This window comes from Vairimorpha necatrix, chromosome 6 (assembly GCF_036630325.1).
Source record: "Vairimorpha necatrix chromosome 6, complete sequence".
In the NCBI taxonomy this organism is placed as follows: domain Eukaryota; kingdom Fungi; phylum Microsporidia; family Nosematidae; genus Vairimorpha; species Vairimorpha necatrix.
The window spans coordinates 221,488-245,645 of NC_088821.1; the positions used below are offsets into that span (position 1 = coordinate 221,488).

Sequence of the window (24,158 nt, forward strand, 5' to 3'; positions counted from 1 at the left end):
TCTGTATCAAGCCCATGTCTGGCTGGCATAGTTAGGCATGATCAAAAATGATAATATATATTTATAGTTATCTTTAAATATTTTTTTATATTTTTATGTAAATTTTTAGGTGTCTTGTTTGGTTGGTTGTTTTTGGTAAAAAAACTTTTTTATACAATACATGCTCAACCGCTACTTTTAAATATTTGCCCCATATAAAAAACCTCAAAAAAAAGATATTAAATCTTTTGTTTTACAAATTTAAAAAAAAATTCGAGTGGGTCAGTGAAACGAAGTAAAGGTATTTTTTGTCGATTTGAATATTTATGATAGTCTTCTTAATGTTCAACATTAAGGAGACTATTAAGTAAATGAATGTCTGTGAAGATGTGTGTTTTAAAATCAATAAAGCAGCAATTGATTTTTTTTTGTTAATGGTTTCTGAAACAATCGATTGCTTGCAGACATTGTTCGACCATAAAATGCATTGTTTTTTGTTTGACTTTGTTTGGATTTCGGCTACAGTGACGGTAAAGCTTATCGTCGTGCATATAAGAAGTGTTGTTCAATGAGCTCAATAAAAAATGGTACTAAGTCTAATAGATTATGCGTCTAATTCACAGAAACCAGCGCATTTTATTGCTGAGCATTTAATTATACCACTTACTAGGCAATATATCCTAGCAAAATATGCGAAAACTCATATATAAAAACCAAGGATACATTGATGGATGTCATTGCTTCCTTTGGGGATGCTAGCTACCAAATTTGTTGACCTTCTGTTTGAGTAAAATTTATTGAAACTGAGATATGTAACTCGGTCATTGTATCTAATCATTCTATAAATTTAAATTTTATGCCTAAAATTTATTAAATTATAGCCGATATTGTGGACTATTCGTTCTTGAATTACTTCTTAATTTAAAACTGCTACTATTAAGATTTTTTTAGATGCAGAGTAAAACCTAGCTTTATAATAATTCTGATGGTTACCATCTGATCCTTCAGCCTCTAGAAATTTTGGAAGCGAATACAATATAGTAAATCACTCGCTTGAATATATAGACGCAGATTGTAACCCCAAAAATCATATAGAAAATTTTTTGTCTCATTATAAGAATGGATTATAGGGAGAAGTATGCTTAATAGACATAAATTAATTTGTTTTATAAAAAATTTGTATGGAAAGAAAGAAATATCAAATATTACAAAAAATGATAATCATAGGCTCATTTTATAAAAAGTTAAGAATTTTGTAGATTAGATTGTACAATAAATTTCTTGTAGGTAAAATTTTTTTTTGAGAAAGGATCAAGAAATTGAAGTATTGACGAAAAATAAAATTCCAACACATTGTAAAATCTTAAGTATTACTTACTGATAGTTTAGACAAAAATTTATGCGCTCATTTTTAGTTAAATAAAACAAATACGCTGCAAAGATTTAAATTTTTTGGTCATTCAACTGACAAAATAATTTAAATTAATACTCCTATTCATATGAGCAATGATTATGAAATATATTACCGTCTTTGAGCAATTTTTAATTCCTCTGATGTGTTTTCTTTTGATAAGATTCATTATATTAAATATGCAATGTAGAATACTACTCATCGATTTCTTTTTCTTTCTGTATTCTTTTGATTATTTAAAATATTATAATGTTGTTCCTTTCGAATTATATTATTCGGAAAAAGTACATTTGTTGTTACTTTGTGTTTTCTGATTAAAACATTAATATTTATAATAACACTTTAAATTATAGTATTATGTTTAACATTCCGACTAAAATTTTCCATTATTTAGCAAGTTTAATTAATATAATGATGCAAGTAAATTTTGATCGATGGAAAAATAGAAAATAACAATAAAATAGTTTAGATATACATTAGTGTTTATAAAATCGATGTTCTGATACATAAACTATTGAGATTTATAAAGTTTTAAAATTCAGGTTTCTTTATTTACATTTTATAGGTATTTTTTAATAATTTTCCCATTAATGATCGTATGTAATATTTATTAAAAAAATAAATTAAAAAAGCAAAGATATTCTTGTTAAATACATCGATAACAATGAGCCTTTGCTATTCAATTAGAATTCCTATTAATTAAAATCATCTTATTTAACCCAAAATCTAATATATAACATTTTTACTTTTTTATTAAATCTTTTTTTGCCCCAATAATGAGTTTATTGTTTCTATACTTGATTTATCTTGCTTTCATAGTCTCTACAATATTGTTAGATGCCTCACAGACAAATTGGATTGACGATATAACGAATATTAGCAGTGATCAATATTGCGATTTATTTGATAATCAAGTACACGGCTTTGGTATTTCAGAAAGTAACGTTAGATATTTAGCTGAATTTGTATGGCATACCTTAACTAGTAATAAGTTTTTTATTTATATTCTTAAGAAAAATAATATAGCGATGTTTTTTAAAAATAACTATGAGAAATTGTATAATATGTATGTAGAAAACCTATTAACTAGATCACATATAAGTTATGTGCCGAATTTCTCGCAAAAACTACCTTTCAGTGAAGATCGCTTTATTTCCAATTTAATAATTACGACAAGAAATATCATATCATCCTTAAATATGTGCCATAAAGATTCTATTTATATTTCTGAATCGCGTATAAATACCATTCAAAATATAATTAATGATAATTTATGTTTTTTAAATGACGATGTCAATCAGCTCCCGTCTTTTTATTTTAGAAATTGTAAGGGATTTTTAAAGCACTTTGTTGAATGTTATAAAGATCAATTAAAAAATTCTAAAATAAACTGGAAAGAAAATCATCCTTTTCTAAATACTAATAAGTGCGTTTATTATAAATTTGGTCATGAATTTATGAAGAATACAACTGCAAATAGTAACAGCAATGAAAATGCAGAATATAATAATGTTAATGGAATTATGAATACTGTCAGCACTTCTTTTTTCGATAATGCAATGAATGGCAACATTTTAAATAATTTAAACAGTATTTTTGAGAAAAAGAAAAATAATACTAATTTTATGAACACTGCGACTTCTAATATTTCTGATATCATAAATACTACAAGTACAATTTATTTAAATACTGAATCTGATAATCCTGATATTATGAATACTACCACTACTTCTTTTATTGATACTGCCTCTGGTAATCCGGATATTATGAATAATGTGAACACTACTTTGGATACTTTCATTAATAGTACCAATTTTTTAAATTCTAATCATTTTAATAATTCTGATCTTATGAATGAGATCTTTAGTTATAATGTAGATAGAAATACAACTTCGTGGAATTTCCACTATATAGTTGGAGTATTTACAATTATAACACTACTTATTGTAGGAGGCATTAGGTTGTACCGTTATTGTAATCGAAAAACTAATAATAATGAATATAATTTAGCGGAAAGAGAAGAACCGGAGACAAGTGTTTAAAGACATCAACTAAAATTCTTATTTTTATCCTTTAAATATTATTTTCATATTATCTATGATTAGTAAATTAATTTTATTTTATTAAGATTTCTAAAATTTCTTTGACAATCAAAAAACTCTGAGTAGTCATCAGTGGCTCTCTACTGGCGCTTGCATTTTTTCTTTTTTATAAATTTTTGCTAAAATTTTAAAAAATCGAAAACACAACAGGATCAATACATCATAGTCGAGAATAAAAATCTATTTTATCATGCTATTGCATGCATGGACTAAGTCGAACCCTAATTATTCAAGAAACTCTCTTTTTATGAATCTAAATGAGAGCTGTATTTATACTAAAATTTGGATAAGATCTAAATCAAACTTTGCTTTTGGCATACATACAATTTATTGAACAAAGTCAAACCTTTTTTGTTCGCTTAGATCTTACTAAAGACCGAGAGGACAAATGGATGAAATATTAGATGCAGAGTAATCAAGCAGCTGCTAAAATGAGCCAAGTAAAATTGATATTCTAAATTTTTTGAGCTTACAAGCTAAATTCATCAAAGTGCTCATAGCAAGGTCCAACTTTATAGCCGACTCGGATATGTCTGCTTTATAAGATATAAAATAATCGTAAACTAAAAATCAAATTATTACTTTGTTGTAAGTAAAAATATTTTTTTTTCTTTATTCGAAAAGTTATTTTAAGATTTATCTCACTTCTAAATATGCTAAAAGCATTTTAAGAACTTTGTATAAGGCGTATCGACCTAATTTCTATTTATTTATTTTCTTTGAAGGTACAAAAATAGCATGTTTTATATGATTCGTATCAATTTTACAAATTGTTTTATAATTAAACGAAAAACATCAAGGCTCCCCCTCAAGGCAGCAAATAACTGAACAAAATTATATGATTTTAATGGTGTTGGCATATTTTTAATTTTCTATTTCATTATATATTGCATTGTCTTTTGTTACTCTTATTTGTATATGTTTGTGTATGGAATTAAAAATATTTGTGCATATCCTCAGACAATTTCCCGCAAAATTTCTAAAAATAATCGAATTATATAGTTTAGTTTAAGATTTATTTGTAATCATATATTTTTAGTTAATATGCAATTTTATTTTTTAGTGCAATCCTGTATTACAGCCATTCTGTGGGGAAATAATTTACTAAGTCTGATAAAAATATATACTATAATGACGAATTTTTTTATATATAAATTACGTGCATCAATGATAATGTAAAAGAATTGCATCAAAAAAAATCCCTGTTTTGTTAGGAACAAACTAATCCACGTTCATCCTTAAAATAAACAAATACACAAAAGAATTCATAATTTTGAATTGTCTTATAATGATCTTTGTCTATCATATGAATCAAATTTGAAACACTCAAAATATCATTTCAAAACTACTTTTTATTTTAAGTTTTATATTTATAAAATCATAATTCGAATGATATTTAACGGTATTATGATATTACGTGAAATAAACTCAATTCTATTGTTATATTTGAAATCTCAGATTATTTTTTCGTATAGTTTAAAAAACTATTAGAATTAATGACCTGCTTTTAGTTCATTCAATAATAATCTATATTTAGAAAAAATTAATTAGTATTTGTAAATTAAAATTATGATTTGAGGTACAATTATATTAAATGCCTTTATTTATTGTGCATGTATATATCAAGTACTGCTTTACCATTCATCTATCAATAAGAGTTTTTACGATCTAAACTTTTCTTACTTATACAATTAAAAAAAACTTTTTTGTATATAATTTTTAAAATATATTTTTTATGTGACCATTGAATTAATTTTGATGCTAAACTTTGCTTTAAATATTATTATTTTTTGTATTGTTAATGTAACTATGAATATTACATAATATGACGTTCTCTATTCTTTATACGGCAATTTTTATGTATAATCAATAGAATTATTGAATATATGCAAAAAATAAGTCTTACAATGTTTCAAAATTATAGGTTTCGGATAATGACAGTCTTAAGTTCATTAGTAAACTTCTTGCTTTTCTTCAAATCTTCCGATATTTTATAAATATCTCATTATCAATTTATAAAATTCTAAAAATGTTGTTAGTATACAACACTCTCAATCTAACTTCTTTTTTCAGTACTTATAATGTCACTAAAACTAATTCATATAGTGTCGATATGTAGTATCTTACTGTTCTTGTTCGAGTTTTCTACGCTATAGAGTTATATTCTAAATTAAACAACTGCGATTTGAAAAAAAAATATTTCAGGCTTTATAATGTGGCGTTTTTAAAAATAGGCATTATTGTTCGGTTAAATTTCTTAATAATACCTTGCTTAAATCGAATGTATTTTGACAATTACTTCTTTACAAGGATAATATTTAAAAGCGCAGCATTTAATGATTTTGTAATCTTTCTGGAGTTTTAAGATGTTAAGAAAATTCTAGAGGCAAAATACTATATGTTCGTCATAAGTGACGTGGCGCGATATAAAAATATGAGTTTTGTCTTGTCGGCTTGGATTTGTTAAGTTAATGCCAAATTTATTTTTTAATGAATTTAGATTAAATATATTTATATATATATATATATTTAATTCTTCATTATAGCTTCGGTGTTTCTATTTATTCTTGTTATAAACAAATTATATTAATTTTCTCATTGGACTCAGTTTATATAATTTTTTTAGTATGTACCTTATTTAGAGGAAAAGCTGTACTTTCATTGTTATTTTTAATTCTTTTTTTTATCGATATATGAACTAGTATGTATGATTTGGTTAAATAAAACGTATATATATATTATAGTTCAAATTTATTGAATGATAGAAATAAAATGTTATACCCTACAAAGTAGATTGTTTACTCTAAATTTTTAATTTATTTCATTTAAAATTTAAAATATATATTTTCAATTTTTTTTACCCTTTTAATGATATCGATACCTTTTAATTTTATATTATTTACTTTTATATCTATTGTACTAACAACAAACGTTAATCAAACTACCTTATTAAATGATATTATGAAGATAAATAAGCCTCCAAATTGCAATATACTAGATGCGCATGTACATGAAACCAACCTTCTATCAAATGATATTCAATATATTGGTAAAATAATTTGGCATGCGTTAGTGGATAATAAGTTATTTAAACTTATTTTAGAAAAAAATGAATTAAGTATTATTTTTAATAACAGAAGTGAGATTTTGACAAATAAATATCTCAATGGCCTTCTTTATAGTTTTAATGTTATTGAAATGCCGAGTAATATACCAGAAGTAATTGTTTATGAAAATTTTTTTATTGAACAGATGAGTACTGTGACGCTAGATATTTTTAGATCTTTAAATTTATGTCATAAAGAAACAATTAAAAATTCAAAATCAATAACTGATACAATTAAAGAAATTGTTGATAAAAATTTATGCCTCAAAATTTATAATGAAGATACGTTACCGATAATTTATTTTAGGAAATGTGAAGATCTTTCAAAATATTATGTTGAATGTCATAAAATATTCAATCAAGACATGAAAGAATGGTTTCAAGAAGACCAACAGTTTTTATCTCCAGATAGATGCATTGAATCCAATTTTGATAGTATATCTACCACTACAATAATTTATCCTGAAGCTGCAAAAAACATTATTATTACAAATAATTCCGTTCTGGTAAGTACTAATATTGACGAATTGAATACTGTAAATAATACTAAATCTGAAATTATGGATGCCACTACCACTGCTACTTTTGATAATTCTGACATTATAAATACTACTATTGATGACGGATTGAATATCTCTAGAGTTACTTTGATTGATAATTTTACTACTATGAATAAAACTTCTATAGATACTATTGATTTGCCTTTAATTAATACTTTAGATAATGTTACTACTATGAATAACACCGATTCTAATATTATGAATGTAAGTAAAGACACTGCAATTATTAATAAAATTATGGACATTACATATAATGAAATTATTAAGGCCACTGCCGCCATTACTACTTTTGAGCCTGATTTTATTAATACTACTCATAATGATGTCCTGAGTACTACTACAGTTACATCTCTTGATAGTTCTGATATTTTAAATCCTAATGATCTTGATATAAATAATGCCATTGCCTCTACTACTATCGATAGTTCTAAAATTATGGATATTATCAATCCAGAAACTATAAATGTCGATAACAATATTAATAATACCGATAGTTCTGATATTTTAAATACAAATGATGTAGCTCTTTTCAGTGGGGATATTTTAGATAACCCTTTAACTATTTCTAACTATTCTGATGTAACTGATACTACTACTAAGAACACTGAGATAATGACTTCTACTATTAATAATTCTGATATGTTGACTACTACTATTGATACAAATTTCGAGGTATATAATAATACTATTCATAATGTAACTTCTGACATTTTGACTAATGCTACTGATGATTCAGATAATTTGAATATTACTATTAGTAATAACATAGATTTTTTAGACAATATCTATCCATATAAAATTATTCAAGAAATAAGTTCCAATTCGGATTTAATTTATTATATTGGAGGAATGATGTTTTTCTTAATCCTAGTGATAATAGTATTTGTTTATTTTATATATCGCCGTGTAAGACATTATGATGGTAAAAGATATAAACTTATTGAAAAAAAAAGAACTGAAGATGGTTTTTTGTACCTTTAGGAAATTATTTACATTCGTCATAGGATATCTCAATTGAGAAATGGCAACTAGTAATAAAAGTTTTGATTTTTTGACTTATAAATATGGTTATAAAAAGATATCAACAAATAATTATATTAAGTTACAAAATTGTTAACCCTAAAAAAGTATTTTTAAAAATTTTTCTTTTAAACAAGAATTGTTCATCCAACTTGTATGTTAAATTTGTTTTACTAAAAAAAAACATATAATTACTTCACTTAATTTTTAATTATTTAAAGTACTTCAAATTGCTAAAAAATTTTAACGATTTTTAATAAAACATTGAGAATAAAAAATAGATGCAATTGTCAATCATTGTTTGGAATTTAAACAATATTATAATGGACAATAGATGTTCGGCGAATTAGATTTGACATACGATCGCCGAAATATAACAAAAGCATTTTCAGAAATTGAATAATGAGTTTGCATATAATAATGCTTATTCCATATTTACATAACCCCTTGTAAAAAAAATTTAATGCCTTATTTAATGACCTAGATAAAATTAGTCTTGCGGTAGTCAACATTCATTTTTATAACAACATTTCTTGTCTTTAATAAGGATTTTTGAAATCTAATAACATTATAAGAAGTTTAAAACTCTTCTAAATGATTTTTGTCAAAAATAACAAATTAATATTATTATATACAAAATTGGAGAGAAAAATATTAAGGTGATCGTATTGTTAAAGTAAAGACTAGAAAAGAATATCTTTTATGTCTTTCTTAAGTCTTTAATTAATTAACAAAAAAAATTTATATTTTTTTTTGGAATTCAAGTATATATTCCTTCAATGCATAGATATTAAGACAAATGAATTGAGAACATGATGGACTTTACTACGGGGCATGAAGTTATAATGATCAAAATGTTTTGGTTTCTATTTTGAATCGTCGTTTGATGCTTTTGAGCATCCCACAACGGCATTGCGGATAAATGCTATTAATTTAAACAAAGAATAAGAGAAATGTATAAAAGAAAGATAACATTAATAAAAAACGAACTACAATAAAAAGTGGGATAAATCTTAATAATAGCCACGATCAAGATAATACCAAAACAAATAGGTTAATTAAAATACATTAAAAACATGATTGAAAGTTATTTTTGGGGCAAAAGTATCCTTATGGACATATACTAATTTATAATTTTTAGTAAAGATCCTTTGGGCTTTTCTGATCAGGTATTGCTGCAGACATTGCGGAAATACATGAAATCTGTTAGAAAGCAAATTTTCGATTTCATACCCCGAGACCTGCATATTGAGACTTATATGTGGTTAAAAACGTTTAAAAAATAAATTTATGTAGTTTATTTTATCTATATACGACTTCTATATCTACATCCGCCGGGTTAAACTTTCGCTTTGTTTGTCTTTTAATCAAAATTATTCTTAGATAATCTCTTTAAATCTTCAAATAACAATAATAAAAGACTATAATATACTCATCGGCCAATTAAGTCATTCCAGATATATATCGTAGAGATTTAGAACATTGTATCATTTTTTAATCTAAAATTTAATGCTTTAAATAGTTTTATATAAACCTCCTGATAATTAACTTACACTCTATGTATTATCAAATAGGCAAGCAGACTTAGAATTTGATATTGAACAATATCAAATATGATATAATTTAATAATTAATAGTTTTATAAAACTTCCTGATAATTAACTTACACTTTATGCATTATCAAATAGGCAAGTAGACTTAGAATTAAATATTGGACAATATTTAATTTGGTATAATTTAATATTAAGATTCGTGTAGATTAATACAAAACATCATAAAATGGGCAACAGTCTAGCCCTAGCTTTTTTATATCTGAGGGGAACCCCTAGAGAAAAAATAATTAAATCAGAGTTTATTCCAAAAAACTAAAGATATTTTTACGGATAACTTGCTGTAAAGCTTAATATTTCCATAAATTGCACCTTTTTTTAGCTATTTAAATGTAAACAGATTTGTTCTATCAAATTAAGGTCTACCACGGGTTGTTTCTTAAATCTTCATCATAAAAAAAACGCGGGGTTGCCGTGACAAGATTCACTCTTTGGGGAAATGTTTATGTCCATCAATTATGCGTGATGTTTCAGGTCCTTCTGCATTTAAAAGGCGCGTCATTGTAGGTACAGTACGGTTGGGTATAATTTTGATTCATGGTCCAAAGTCAAACATACATGGTCCAAACAACCAAGTATATAAAAAAAAGTGTAATTTTTTCCGGTGGATATTTGTTAATTTGTTTATTAAATAATCCTTTCGACTGTCTGTGCCTATTCTTTACCTTCGTGTTGGTATTTTCTTTTCTCTGTGCTTAGTAAATCAAATTTGTACGTAATGGCAATATAGACACACGGGAATTTTGTTTAGGTTTACTATAGGTATTGTTTTAGTAATAAAATACATGTATTAGAATCTTGTATAGATTTTTATTATTAAATGTTAACCCTTTATTAACATATTTTCAAACCCTCAATAAAATTACAGCACCCTGCTTTTCCGAGCGGTCTCCCATCTCAGTACTCACAAGGCTCTTACTGGCTTAACTTCGGAGAGCTGACGAGTTCCGGTGCTTTACAGTAGATATGGCCGTAATTGTATATTTTACATATTCTATATATGATGAACTCAGATGTATTAAAAAGCATATTTTGATCGCAATTTGAACTGTTTTTTATAATTTTTATGTATTTATCATATAAAATATGAATATTTCAATAATAAGCTCAATTAAAATTCGTATAAACCATTTAGTTTTTTTTTGTTTTTTTTGACCCTTTTTCTTATGGCTGATAAATCTTTCTTCTCTGAAATTAATGAGTTTAGTTCTAGTGATGATTCGATCTCAGAGGTCTCCGATTTATTTGAACACGAGATTTGCCCACTTAAGGGGGATGATTTTGAGAAATTAAAAGATCAATTAAGTAAAACAAGGGAGTGGAGTAAAGATCTTTAAAAATATAATAAAATTCAATTATATATATGATAAACAAAATATTCTTTATTTAATAAACATATCATGCTTTATAAAATATACATATTATTATATACATGTATTTTGACATATAGTGCATCTCCTTAAGGAACATATAATTGACTAATATTTGGTTCACTAATAATAAAGCAGAATCCCGACAAAACACAAATCTAAGACACAGAGAATTAATAAAAACCAATAGAAAAAGAGGATCAATTTCCCTGTACTTCATTCCTCGATTTTTATAGATTTGGTTTAGTACCAAAAACAAGAAGATAAAAGGAACAAGACAATTATAAATCTTATTATGTTCAATATAAGTACTAATACTTATTAATAATAAGGTATGTTCTACGACTTTACTAATAAAACTCTTTCTTGGAAAGCTTAAATCTTTCTTAGTTGTCCCGTCATTCCTCTCATTATCAGAGACATAAAACTCCCTGTGTTTCTTATTCCCATAAGCACTGGCGTAGACTTCAAAACTGTCTTTTAGGCGTCTCATGCCTAAGAACAGGCCTGTGTTCATATTGACAATCTCAAATGTACCAGTGCGAGTAGTCAAGATCTTGTCACATTTGATTCTAAAAATATCATTTTTAGACTCAATAACCAAGTCTAAAGGCTTAAGTTCGACTTTGTGGAATTTATCAGTTTGATTTACAGAATTCACACTTAGTACTTCTTGTGTCTCGATATTGACGAATCTGACGAGATCTCCGTCTTTTACACTTCCTTCTCCGTCTACTTTACTGATTCGCCAGTAGAACAAAGAAGACATACCTGATAATTTATTATCAGATACAGAAATATAAGACTTGAAGTGTCTATTTAGTATAGAAATAAGAGAACCGTGGATTACTTCCTCGTGTGTCGCATTTAATTTTATATCTCCGAATTCTAATGACACATTTTTATTAGAATTTTGTGATATATTAGGCCTGAGTTGGTAGTCAACATAAAATGTACTAAGATATACAAACATGACTGTAAATATTATACAAGATACTCTTCCAGAGTATCTTGAAAGAGAAATCAGTACTGGTTTAGACTTGTCTACTAAGTCGACATATAAAAGAAGACACATTTTACCAAGAATTATAATTATTAGAAATATACAAGACAAGTCTGAGACGAGACTCAAAGACAAGAAAAGAGACAATAAAAAGATATTCTCAGTGAAGAGAGCGTGTACTGAGAATATTAAGGCGTAAGACGGAGAGAAGTCGGGAATAGAAAAGATTAGACAAAATAAAATAGGTGAGAAAGGAGAAGTAAGAAAAAGAAGGCATTTTAAGGCCCATGTGAGGTGACTAATATTAACAGGGGATTTGTAAGGAATAAGTTCAGAGATGAAGTAGTCTAAAATGCCGGGAAGAGGAGGAAGATCGAAGATTAAAAATTCTTCATTTTTGTAAGATGAGTTAATGACATTATAGACCCTAGAATCGAGGGGATTTTTAAGACTTAAGAAAGCAAAGATTATTTCCCAAGAGATCATGAGGGTAAACAAAAATATGAAAAATTTATAAAAGTGAATTTATTATAATTGGAAATTATATTTGAAAATTTTATTTATATTTAATACATATTTATAGTATATACATAGTTGTATTAAGTTTTGTTATTTCTTTATTTGTTTATTTGACCCATCTTGATTTCGTGTATATTTCTTCTTCACTTTCCTCGTCCCTTTTGATTTTCTTCTTGTTTTTGTTCTGCTTCCTCTTCACTTCCTTGATAATGTCCTGTTCTTTGTTCTCGTGCTTGAAGTCGTAGCCCAGGCCTATCCGGCGAGGCAGGAAATTCTTCTCAATTTTACAAGTAGTAAAACGAGAGGACTCTAATAATTTGATGATTTTATCTTCAAACATGACGGGTAAAAAAAAATGTAAAATATAATACTAATCTTTATTGTACTATAACATTATAAATATTATGTATATATATTAAGTAAATATTTTGAGTATATATTTATCAAGTAGTACAAATATGCATGCCCCCAGGAATATGTAAAATGCACACCACATGACATAAATCTCTCTCCCTTCTGCATTCATCTTCTCCACTATCTTATTCTTAGTCCCAACTAACTCTCTATCAATATCTGTATTTGTATAATCAAGCCCCATAAGCTTAATAGTGCCCTTGTTTAATAAAGCATTATTAGAATCAATCTTCCTTATTTGTCTATTGAGAATATGAACAGTAGACTCTAAGACTTCATCTACATTCTTATTACTGAGCTTATTGAGCTTAGATCTCCATGATTTGACGAGTACTTGATTCTGCTTGGAATATGTGCCCTTGTCATATAAATCTTGTTCATAGTCAGTTATTAATTGTCTGAGGGAAGATATAAAATTATTTAAGTCTTCGTCTGATTTGAAATCAACTCTTTTTAGTTCATTCTCGATTTTTGACTGCATAAACAAAAAGGGGACAAAGCGAGAGAAAAAATATATAAAAAAAGCAAAGCAGAGACAAAAATTACTAAAAAAACATAATATGTTTAGAACGCATATTAGCAACTTAAACACAAAAACGAACTCTATATCTATTAGATTTAGAAAAAAGTGTGTTAAATATGTACAGCGTGACTTGGAATGGAATAGTAACAAATTTCTACCGCGCATATAAAAAAGCTAATTAGAATAGAAGCATATACACAAACAAGAGTCCTTAAAATGACTTAAGAAAGCCCAACTATGTCTTTCTGACAAGTTAGGCTTGATACAGAAAAGGAAGGGGTATTTACGATTCCAAAATGTGGATTTCAGAAGGAACCGTCAGAAGATATATATCTTGTGTTAAGTAAGATATTAAATTATACCCAAAAAAGTACTTTTTAATATGTACAAAATCTAGTACTTATTGTGTAATTACATAAGGAAAAATACAGGGCACTTGATGTTTGAATTCATCAAACTCAAGTTACATTACGAATTTGTTTGTATTATACAACAAAGTTATAATTAATTTCAAAGTGTTTAAAAAGTCCAAATGGAGAAATTTACAAAAAATGCTTAACTTTGATACAATAAAAAGTGGGTTTTCTTTTAATAGATCATCATATTGTGGCTCTTGTAAAAATTAATATCTTCCGTCTAAGTCTTAATTAATGTTCTTATTATTTACAATCTACATTCTTAAATTGATATTTAAAATTATATAAAAACTTATCTTAATTTATCTGTAGACATTTAATTTATCTTAGATATGACAGCTTACATTTATTTACTTGATACGTGTCTAAAAACTCCAAGAGTCCTGTCATTATAATTGGATATTACATTTGTATGTATTATTTTAATAAAATTTATTTCATATAAAATATGTAAAAAAAAGCAGCATTTTTCCTCCTCTTTTTTTACGGTGCTTTTTTAAAGGGTTAAATTTTTTAAAGGTCCGGGTCATTCAGTTTTATTTTTTCTCCTTTTTTTAATAATTTTGTGATTTTTCAAAAAGAAGAAGTAAGAGAATTACAACATCATTACTCAATAATACGAATTCAAAAAAGAACAAGTATGATATTAAAAATATTTAAAACATCATAACTTAATAATACAAATTTACAATAGAACAATTTATAAATTCAACAATTATGATATTACAAATATTTAAAACATCATAACTTAATAATACAAATTTACAAAAAAGCAATTTATAAATTTAACAATTATGATATTACAAATATTTAAAACATCATTACTCAAAAATATATATATAGTCATGTTTGATAATGTTTTATAAAGTGCTGACTCTGGAATTTTTAATTTATTTCTTAATTTATATACTAAACAAACAAATAGTGAAAAAAACATAATTTGAGCAAATAAAAACACTTTTTGAGACGACAAATTATTGTGTATAAGAGTTTGACGTTGAGATTCGTGACATCTACTCAAACATATCAAAATAAATTTTGATGTATTATTATGATTTATTGTCTATAATAAAATGATATTGATTTATTTTTAAAAGTTAGACCTTTAACTTAAATAATAAAACCTAATACACATTTTCAAACTATGCTTTCACTTTCGACGAAACTTTGTTTGCATTTCTTGTTTGTTGTAATATTTTTTTTTATTCTACTCTCTGTTTTCCCTTTTATATCTTGGTTTTTTAATAGTCTAAATTAATAATTTACTAAATGTTTTGTTATTAAATTAAATTATTTGATTTTTATTTTCTTCTCTACTTAAAACCAACTGAAGATATACTGCTCCGTGGTGATCTTAGTTTGTTTGTTTAGTAAACAATACTAGTCAATGTTTGTTTGTTTCTGTTTGTTAGTAGACATTTTAATAATTAAAAGTATTTAATCAATTTTTTATTTTAAATAATTAGCACCAACAAAGTCATGACAAATATGGGAGATGAAAATAATGATATTGATAAATTTAAGAGAGAAAAACAATATAAAAATGATAATTTTTTCACTAATCAAAAGATAAAAAAGTCCAATAGTTACACGTATAATAATTTTGAAGATATAAATAGCTATTATAATTATGGAGAATATGTATACTATAATGTGCCTAGTACTTATCATTATGAAGATAGACATGAGTATCCCAATAGTGAGGTAATGTATAATAACAATAATAATAATACTAGTAGTACTAGTAATTATCCTAAGATGTTAAAAGAAGCAAAGAGGAAAGCAAAGCAGAGAGTGTGTTCTAATTGTGCGACTACTAGTACGCCGTCATGGAGACGAGGCGAGAAAGGCAAGTCTCTGCTTTGTAATGCATGCGGCTTGTATCAGAAATTACACGGGAGAGCGCGACCTTTTACAGTGACTGCTACTGGCAGAACAAAAGCGCTTAAAGGCGGATATGAGAAGACTATGTGTATTAATTGCTCGACTCCATATTTAGTTACAGAAGTTAAGAGTGGTACTAATAGTTTCATATGTAGTAATTGTATAAATAAAATGAAGACTAATAATAGACACGATGTCCAATATTATAAATATAATAATTATTATAATTATTATGGAGACACAGATGTAAATTTTGAGACACCAGTAGATTGTAATAACACGATTTATGAAAATTTAAGAAAAGACAAAGAGCACGATTTATAATAAAATGTAGTTCTTTATAAAAAAATTTATTGTGAATTTGTTGATTAAGTTTTTATATGTATTAGTTAAATTATACAAATTAGTTTTATTGATATACAAAATTAAAATTTTATTTCTTAAGCGTATTGTAAATTTTTCATATAATTTAAGTAAATGCTAGTTCTGTGGTTTCTTGTTCTCTTTTAATACAACCCGTATCTTCATATTCTTAAGTTTAACTCCGTCCATATACTTGGCCGCTTTATAAGCTCCCACTTCTTTTTCATAATTGACAAATCCTCTTTTATCTTTTATACCACTTGACAAAACATTCCCATATTTACTAAAAATATGTAAAAAATCCATCTCCGTAATCTCTTCGGGAATATTATAAACAAAAACACTCCTCTTACCCTCACTCACTTCATTCTTCATAGTATTCCTTATACTTACCAACTTATCACCATAAGAAATCTTATTATTAAGGTCTAACAACTTCTGAGCATCTTTCTTGTTCTCCATTTCAATCATCAACACATTCTTAATAAACTTGCAATACTCAATTTTCCCATAATAACTAAAAAAATCAGACACGTCAACTAAATCACAGTTTAACGGTAAATTAAAAACGAATATTTTATTATCTCTGTCGTATGCATAGTCGACTATTAAAATCATGTTTTTTAACTTTTTATTGTTCATGGCATTTATAGCTTTGGAACATTCTTCTCTGGATTTGTAAGAAATGAAATAGTTCTTTTCAGATTTGAAAATGTTAAATATTTTGCCGTATTTGGAAAATATAGAACGAATATCTTCAACTGTAAAATTAATTGGTAAATTACTTACAATTATTTTAGACATTAATCAAATTAAAAGGGGCGTAAAAAAAGACAACTGACTCTACAAAACTCCCTTTTGATGACAATTTTTATTTCCAGCTTTTTTTAAGACTAAGATTTTATGGCTAGATAAACATAATGAAAAAAAACAGTGCTTTATACGTTTCAGACATGCAAATTATATTTTGTTTTGATTTTTCAATCAGAAGATGTTTTTTTAAAAAATTTAATTTTTTTTTCTGCCCCATATGAAAATCAATACAATTTACCACCAAGAACAAGAATATAAAAAAGAAAGAAAAAGAGATCTAAGTATCACAAAACATTCTAAAAATCCTTTACACCATCCTTTCATGAAAGAAAGAGAACTTATCAGAGCTATAAATTCCACAAAATTAGACAGATTATTTGCTAAACCATTTATAACTGCTTTATCTTACCACAGAGAAGGCATAACTCAAATTACTAAATCTTCAGTAAATCCTTATATTGTATCTACAAGTTTTGATAATGAGATAATTTTAAGTGATATTGAAAATAGAACAAAGATAAGTAAATGTAATATGAATTCTAAAATAAAAGGGATAGGTATAGACAATATGAACAATGTGTATATTGGTGACAACAAAACAATAAGAATATGCAACAAAAAACTAGATATAAAAAAATCGGAAAAAATTTTAAATAATTCTGCTATTAATAATTTGGAAGTTGATGACGCACTTTACGTCGCTGGCTACAATTCAGTCGCGATTTACGATCTTGAAATGAGAAGTAAAAAAATTGAATATTCTGTAAATAATGTTGATGTTATAACTCATAACAAATCATTTACACATTTAGTAGGATTTGCAAATGAAATGAAAAATTTTATAGTAGACATGAGATTAGAAAAAATTGTAATGGATTTTACACTACCAAATAAAACTAATGCTATGTGTTTTAGTCCATCAGATGGATACTTTCTGGCTTCTGCTAATGAAGACACAAATGGGTATATTCATGATCTAAGGTACATTGAGTCGCCTTGTAACACACTAAGAGGTCATGTAAGCGCAGTTACTTGTATAAAATACAATCCAAATGGACAAGAACTTTGTACTGGCAGTTTCGACCAGACAATTAGAATTTTCAAAAATTCTGAAAGAAAATCAAGAGAAGTTTATTATAACCAAAGAATGCACAACATAGTCGGGTTAGAATATTCAAATGATGGTAAATTTATCATATCGGGCAGTGACGATGGCTCTTTGCGACTCTGGAAAAACGAAGCTAGCTTGAAATCAGGACCACTTAGTAGAAAAGAAAAGGATGTGCAGACACTTAGTAAAGTGTTAATTGATAAATATAAGAATGTAGAAGAAGTAGAAAGAATTAATAAACATAGATTTATACCAAAATTACTTAAAGAGAAAATGAAACAGAAACATGAACATTATGAAGCAGAAGTAAGAAAAGGACATATAAAAAAAAACAATAAGTTTTAAATCTATAATTAAAACATAAAATTAGTTTTTAAAAATTTTATTTATTTTTTTACTACTAAATTTCTTATCATTTTGTTCTTGAGCAAATAGTAAATTTTTTTTGTTTATTTCTTTTGTTATTAAATAATTTTCTGATTTGTCTTTAGTTGATCTTTTGAAATATTTAGTTGGTTTTTTAACAATCTTGACTTTTTTAAGGGGTTTTTGTGCCATTGAATTGGGGATGGAAAAAAATATAGAAATAAAATGTTTGTATTTTTCGAATGAAGAAATACATGTTTAATTTCGTTGTGTATTAGTGCATTTATTGTTTAACGCTTTTTATTAAATTACAGCACCCTGCTTTTCCGAGCGGTCTCCCATCTCAGTACTCACAAGGCTCTTACTGGCTTAACTTCGGAGAGCTGACGAGTTCCGGTGCTTTACAGTAGATATGGCCGTAACTGTAAACAAAAAACAAATATAATAAAGATCTTAAAGCATAGATAAAAGACTAGAGAAATAAAGATCTTAAAGCATAGATAAAAGAATACAGAAATAAAGATCTATTTTTGAAGGTATTTAAATTTGTAATATCTTTTTATATGAAATTAAAAAGATATTTTTTCGTGAAGTTATTTACGTTGTTTTTTTGCTTGGGTACTTTTTTCAAGTCTTCCAGCATCTTTTTTGAGAATTTTTGTTACCATCTTCTTTAGCGCATCAGACAATATTTTTTAAAATATCTTAAGATGTCTTTATTTGGCTGTGTTTGTTTTATGCACTTGTGATGTAATTTGTTCATGTTATTTGATTAATATTGTGCTAAATACATTTTTTCATACCTTGCTTCTAAATATCTGTACTATAAATTTGATCATAATGCCTTGACTCTACTTAATTATTATAGTAATTATACGCTTATTACTTTCTCTGTGTTGTCTTGGTAAGTATTTATATTATCATTAAATAATTAAGGTCGTAGTATATTTATTTACAAAGATATAAATATAAGGTAAAATGCCATTGTAACTTCAAGCGCATTTTGACGGCAACCTACCCTAAACAATTTGTAAGCAAATAGACTACTTTTAAAATGTAGTAATAAAGCATTTAGAATGCTACCGTAAAGATGACGCGAACCAAAGAAGAAATTCAAAAAAAGGTAATAGCATGCAAAAAAAATATTTATGAAAAAACTTCGAAAAATTTTTTGACATTCGCTCGTATACTGTGATTTTTCATAAAATTACAGCACCCTGCTTTTCCGAGCGGTCTCCCATCTCAGTACTCACAAGGCTCTTACTGGCTTAACTTCGGAGAGCTGACGAGTTCCGGTGTTTTACAGTAGATATGACCGTAACTGAAATAAAAAACAGTAATAAATATAATTACATTTGTTTTGATAACAGTAATTCAACACATGTTAATAAAGTGATTATAAATAGCAAGTTTTTTCTGCAATATTTCACAGCCGGCAATTGCCTCAAATATAATAAATAAAGATATTTAAGACAAATATGATCTATTTCATAGATATATAATAAAAAACTGAACGTATTATGTTCCATGTATTATACTTACAAATTATTAACATCCCTTTTCATTTGGACTATATTTTTGTTTATATTAATACCCAATTATAAAAGTGCAATAAGAATTTGTTGTATATGAATCATAAACATACTTAACTTCTAAAAATATATGTCATAATTAATACATAAAACTAATGCGAAATTTGTTAGAAAATTTAAAAAAAACAAAGGCATATGACAAAAAAAATTGGTCTTCTTTTTTATTGACTTGAAATATCGTAAAAAGTTGCAAAAATGAAATCTCATAAAAACTTTACCATATGAGCCAATAAATTTGCTTTAAAAAGAAGCATGGCATTTATAAATTTTGTCTAAAAATTTTTATCGTTTACAATTCTCTCAGCAAAATGATTAATTAAAAAATGATTCTTAATAAAATTGTTTAAGTAAATTTTTTATTGTTTACATTTTCTCCAAAATATCAAATATCTTTGTTTTCTCAACTATCAGTTCAGTCCATTTCGTTATCTTCTTTTCTTTTCTCATTTCCTCATATTCATTCCTATCTACCATCTTAATATCTTGCACTTCTTCTTTATTCATTTTCACTCCTACTTGTTTTTTACAAACAAAAATGTAATCAACTTCCCATTCGAAAAAATTTTCACTTTTTTTCTCCATCTCAATATTTTCTACTATTGGAAATTCTTTATATTCCTGAGCTTTTGGTTCTCCGTCGAGTAAATGTCCATAATATTCAGTATCAGTCGCTTTATATAACAATCTGCCTATAAATTGCAGTTCTTCTTCTTTTATACCAGTAAGACCTAATTCATAATCCATTCTTTTAATTAAATGGTTTTTAGCATCTTGAATTGGGTCACTAAAAGATAAGGCATTTAGAAAAGGATGAGAGCAGACAGAATTGGCCCATTTATTGGGGAAAACTAGTTTAGAACTTGATCTTTGTTGGATCAATAGCTTGTTATTGTCGTCTACGAGGAATAAAGAGAAAGCCCTGTGTAGAGACAAGTGGGTTTTGTAGTGACCTGTAAGTGCCTTTATAGTTCCTACAATGTTGTCGTGTTCATCTACTACTATTAAGTCTTTATTGTAGTTATCCATTAGAAGGGCGCAAAAAATATTTAAGATGAATGTACCAAATTTGATCATTTTCCGTTTTTAATTAAAAATAAGATAAATTATAAAATTTGTCAGCTCAAATGTTACATGATTTTATATTTAAAAAACACTTCAAACATCAAATTTGCTTTTTTTGTCGTTAGATAATTTAAATTAATGAAAATTAAATTTATACGTTAGAAAATTAAGTAAAGTAGTTATCAAATTGATTTATTGATCATTTAAAAATAAATTTGTTATCAAATATGTGTTAATCGTTTAATTTTGTTTGTTTACTTTACATTCAATACAATAAAATTATTATTAATTTTCTTTGTTTAAATTTATTTGTAAAGGTAGAAAGGATAAAGATAAATCATCAGTAAAATGTTTGAAATTGATAACGTGATTTCTAAGATGAGCCTTCCTTTACTGGAAAATATAAAAAATAAAGATTCAATAAAAAAACTAAGACAAATGAAAAAATATGAAGACGGCGTCTTTATATTTCTTATAGACAACAATCTCAAGGATATGACAAGAAATACGAACATATAAATGGATTTGTAGTTATAAAACAAAGCAACGTATTTGAGAAGAGAATACAATTTTAAATAATAAGGGAGAAGTCCTGTATCTTTTTTCATGAGGGATATAGAAAATTGTAAAAATAATATGGAAACCCATAAAAGGTAAATAGAAAATTAAAAAATGAACACAGAAATTAAAATTGTATTTTTAAACGGCAAATAAAAAATTTTAATTGCAAAAAAATAAATGTCAACCTTAGCCATATCAAGTAAAAACCACATTCGTCACTTTAAGGGAAAATCGTCAGTAAAACGTAAATTTAGATTTGTTTGGCAGTTTTTACAAATTTGTTGGTAAAATGTCTAATTACCAATTTTTTATAAAAATCTATTTTAAAGATATTTACATGAATTTTTAATTTAATTGACTTCATAAACTATGAAGATTATTGGCTTTTTTTTTTATGAATTTCAACTACTAACATCATTTTAAATTAGAAAATATTCATAATTTCTAAAAGTGTTTGTTTGTGTATGATTTTGTTTGTTTTCTTAATGTAATTTAATTCTACCGGGGTTTCGGGTTATAAGATCCACCCCAAAGTCGAATTTTACGACTTTTTAAATTGGAATTTATATACTAGTTGAAGAGATCACCCCATGCCCAAATGGTAAAAAAGCAAATATTTAATTTCCCCAGTAATCTGCAACTTTAAAATAGTCATACTTATGTTGCCATTGTTTTCACGCAATTTTTGTAATCCTTCTGATTTTTCTTTTAGCGTGTAAGGTTTTTTTTTCATGGGGTTAAGTTCCAAAAAATTTTATAAGAAATTTCAATATTTTATATCAATAGATAAGATCCATGGTCTTTTCTATAAGTGGATCTTATAACCCGAAAACCAGTAATATGTTTTTTATAATGCTATCTAATAGGTTGATTTTATAGATTAATAGGCTGTTTTATTTATATTATTTTTTATGTATATTAAAACATATATAAATTGCAATAGAAGCTCATTATTTAATTATTTATTTACTCAAAGTTATTTTAATGTAAATTTTTGTTCATATAAGAATATTAATTTATCATCCCCGTCTTTTTTTTCGAATAGATTTCTATACTATTAGTTATCCAAAGGGAAAATATCACATCCTAAAATCATAAAAATTCAATGTGTTTTTTTTGTGTGCCAATAGCAGTTTTTTACATTTAATAGTCCATTTTGCATATTTTTTATTCAATTCTACATATTAAGCATTAGATTTGTGTGTTTTGTTTAATAGGCCATTTTTAACATAGTCTTTGTAATAAAAAAACGAGTTTCTATATTTAATAGGTTTTTTTTATACTTTTCGTTCTTAAAGATTCTTTTGTCCCGATTTGTTCTTTTTATGTCTAATAAACCATTTTCCACACATTTTGTTATAATTGGTTTTTTTCTAGGTACTTAAATTATCTTTTTTTTTGTATTGGGCCATTTTCATTGAATTTTGTTATAATTGGTTTTTTCTAGGTACTTATATTACCTTTTTTTTTTGTCTGAAGGAATTTAGCAATACTTTTTGTTTTAATAGGTTTCTTTTTTACAAATGATTTGTATATTTTGCTTAATAGGGCATTTTTGACTCATTTAAAATTCAATAGGTTTATTTTCATCCAAAAATGATCTTTTTAAATTTAATAGGCTATTTTAGCTACTTTTATAATTTTATAGGTTTTTACACATTCTTTTTTTACTAATGATTCGTTACGTTCTTAAGTATATTTTAATATATAATTATGTTTTTTTAATGTTGTTCTAAGTTTATTTTATGTATTTAAAAAATATGTTGTCCTCTTATGAGTTTTTCGCTTACTTTTTAGGCCAATAAGTTTAATTGTTTTTTGTATATTTGTTGTGTTAGGTCTTTTGCAAGTATCTTTTGTTTTAATTGGTTTTTTAAAGTACTTACATTATTTTTCTACATGGGTTTGTTTTAATAGGTTTATTCTTATTCTCATATAGATTCTTTCGCATTAGGTTTATTTTTCGAAAATTAGGTGTTTATTTCTACCCGATAGGTTGTTATGTTTTCTTGGATATATTTTTTTTACCAATGGGGTTGTTTTATACCTTCAAATATTCATATCATGTATATAGGTTCATTATTAGGTCTATAAATATCTTATTATGTCTAATAGGTTTATTATGTACCCATAAAATGCATTTTATAAGCCTTATAGGTTTTTTGTTCCGAGAAACCCCTCCTTTTTTTTCTAATAGGTTTATTCATTTGCATTTTACAGGTTAATTATCAATTTAATAAGTGTTTTTTTTTTAAGTCTGATTCTGAGACATAAATTATAACAAGACTTTTTTAGTGAAAAAAATAGAAAAAATCCGTAAATTTTTTTATATTACTCCTTTTATGTCATAAAAATCAAAAAGGATCTGTCCCT

General features: G+C 26.1%; 5 protein-coding genes and 3 non-coding genes across 8 annotated transcripts; 3 read left to right on the forward strand and 5 right to left on the reverse strand.

Moving 5' to 3' along the window:
* Positions 1-2,166: 2,166 nt before the first annotated feature.
* VNE69_06037 (putative SP-containing membrane protein) lies at positions 2,167-3,432 on the forward strand (the record flags this gene model as incomplete). Its single annotated transcript, XM_065473789.1, has 1 exon — positions 2,167-3,432. One exon carries the CDS (start codon positions 2,167-2,169, stop codon positions 3,430-3,432), a length of 1,266 nt encoding a protein of 421 aa, XP_065329861.1.
* Positions 3,433-6,360: 2,928 nt separating this feature from the next.
* On the forward strand, positions 6,361-8,139 carry VNE69_06038 (putative SP-containing membrane protein; the record flags this gene model as incomplete). The annotated part of the gene is made up of 1 exon (XM_065473790.1): positions 6,361-8,139. One exon carries the CDS (start codon positions 6,361-6,363, stop codon positions 8,137-8,139), a length of 1,779 nt encoding a protein of 592 aa, XP_065329862.1.
* A 2,508-nt stretch (positions 8,140-10,647) lies between these two features.
* On the reverse strand, positions 10,648-10,764 carry VNE69_06802. The gene has a single exon (XR_010574003.1). It is a non-coding gene; the product is annotated as a 5S ribosomal RNA (ribosomal RNA).
* Positions 10,765-11,186: 422 nt separating this feature from the next.
* VNE69_06039 (dolichyl-phosphate-mannose protein mannosyltransferase) lies at positions 11,187-12,647 on the reverse strand (the record flags this gene model as incomplete). Its single annotated transcript, XM_065473791.1, has 1 exon — positions 11,187-12,647. The coding sequence occupies one exon, from the start codon at positions 12,645-12,647 to the stop codon at positions 11,187-11,189; it is 1,461 nt and encodes a 486-aa protein (XP_065329863.1).
* Positions 12,648-17,310: 4,663 nt separating this feature from the next.
* On the forward strand, positions 17,311-18,549 carry VNE69_06040 (DDB1- and CUL4-associated factor 13 (DCA13); the record flags this gene model as incomplete). Its single annotated transcript, XM_065473792.1, has 1 exon — positions 17,311-18,549. One exon carries the CDS (start codon positions 17,311-17,313, stop codon positions 18,547-18,549), a length of 1,239 nt encoding a protein of 412 aa, XP_065329864.1.
* Positions 18,550-18,875: 326 nt separating this feature from the next.
* On the reverse strand, positions 18,876-18,994 carry VNE69_06803. Its single transcript, XR_010574004.1, has one exon. It is a non-coding gene; the product is annotated as a 5S ribosomal RNA (ribosomal RNA).
* A 780-nt stretch (positions 18,995-19,774) lies between these two features.
* On the reverse strand, positions 19,775-19,893 carry VNE69_06804. The gene has a single exon (XR_010574005.1). It is a non-coding gene; the product is annotated as a 5S ribosomal RNA (ribosomal RNA).
* Positions 19,894-20,525: 632 nt separating this feature from the next.
* On the reverse strand, positions 20,526-21,188 carry VNE69_06041 (isopentenyl-diphosphate delta isomerase; the record flags this gene model as incomplete). The annotated part of the gene is made up of 1 exon (XM_065473793.1): positions 20,526-21,188. The coding sequence occupies one exon, from the start codon at positions 21,186-21,188 to the stop codon at positions 20,526-20,528; it is 663 nt and encodes a 220-aa protein (XP_065329865.1).
* Positions 21,189-24,158: the final 2,970 nt, after the last annotated feature.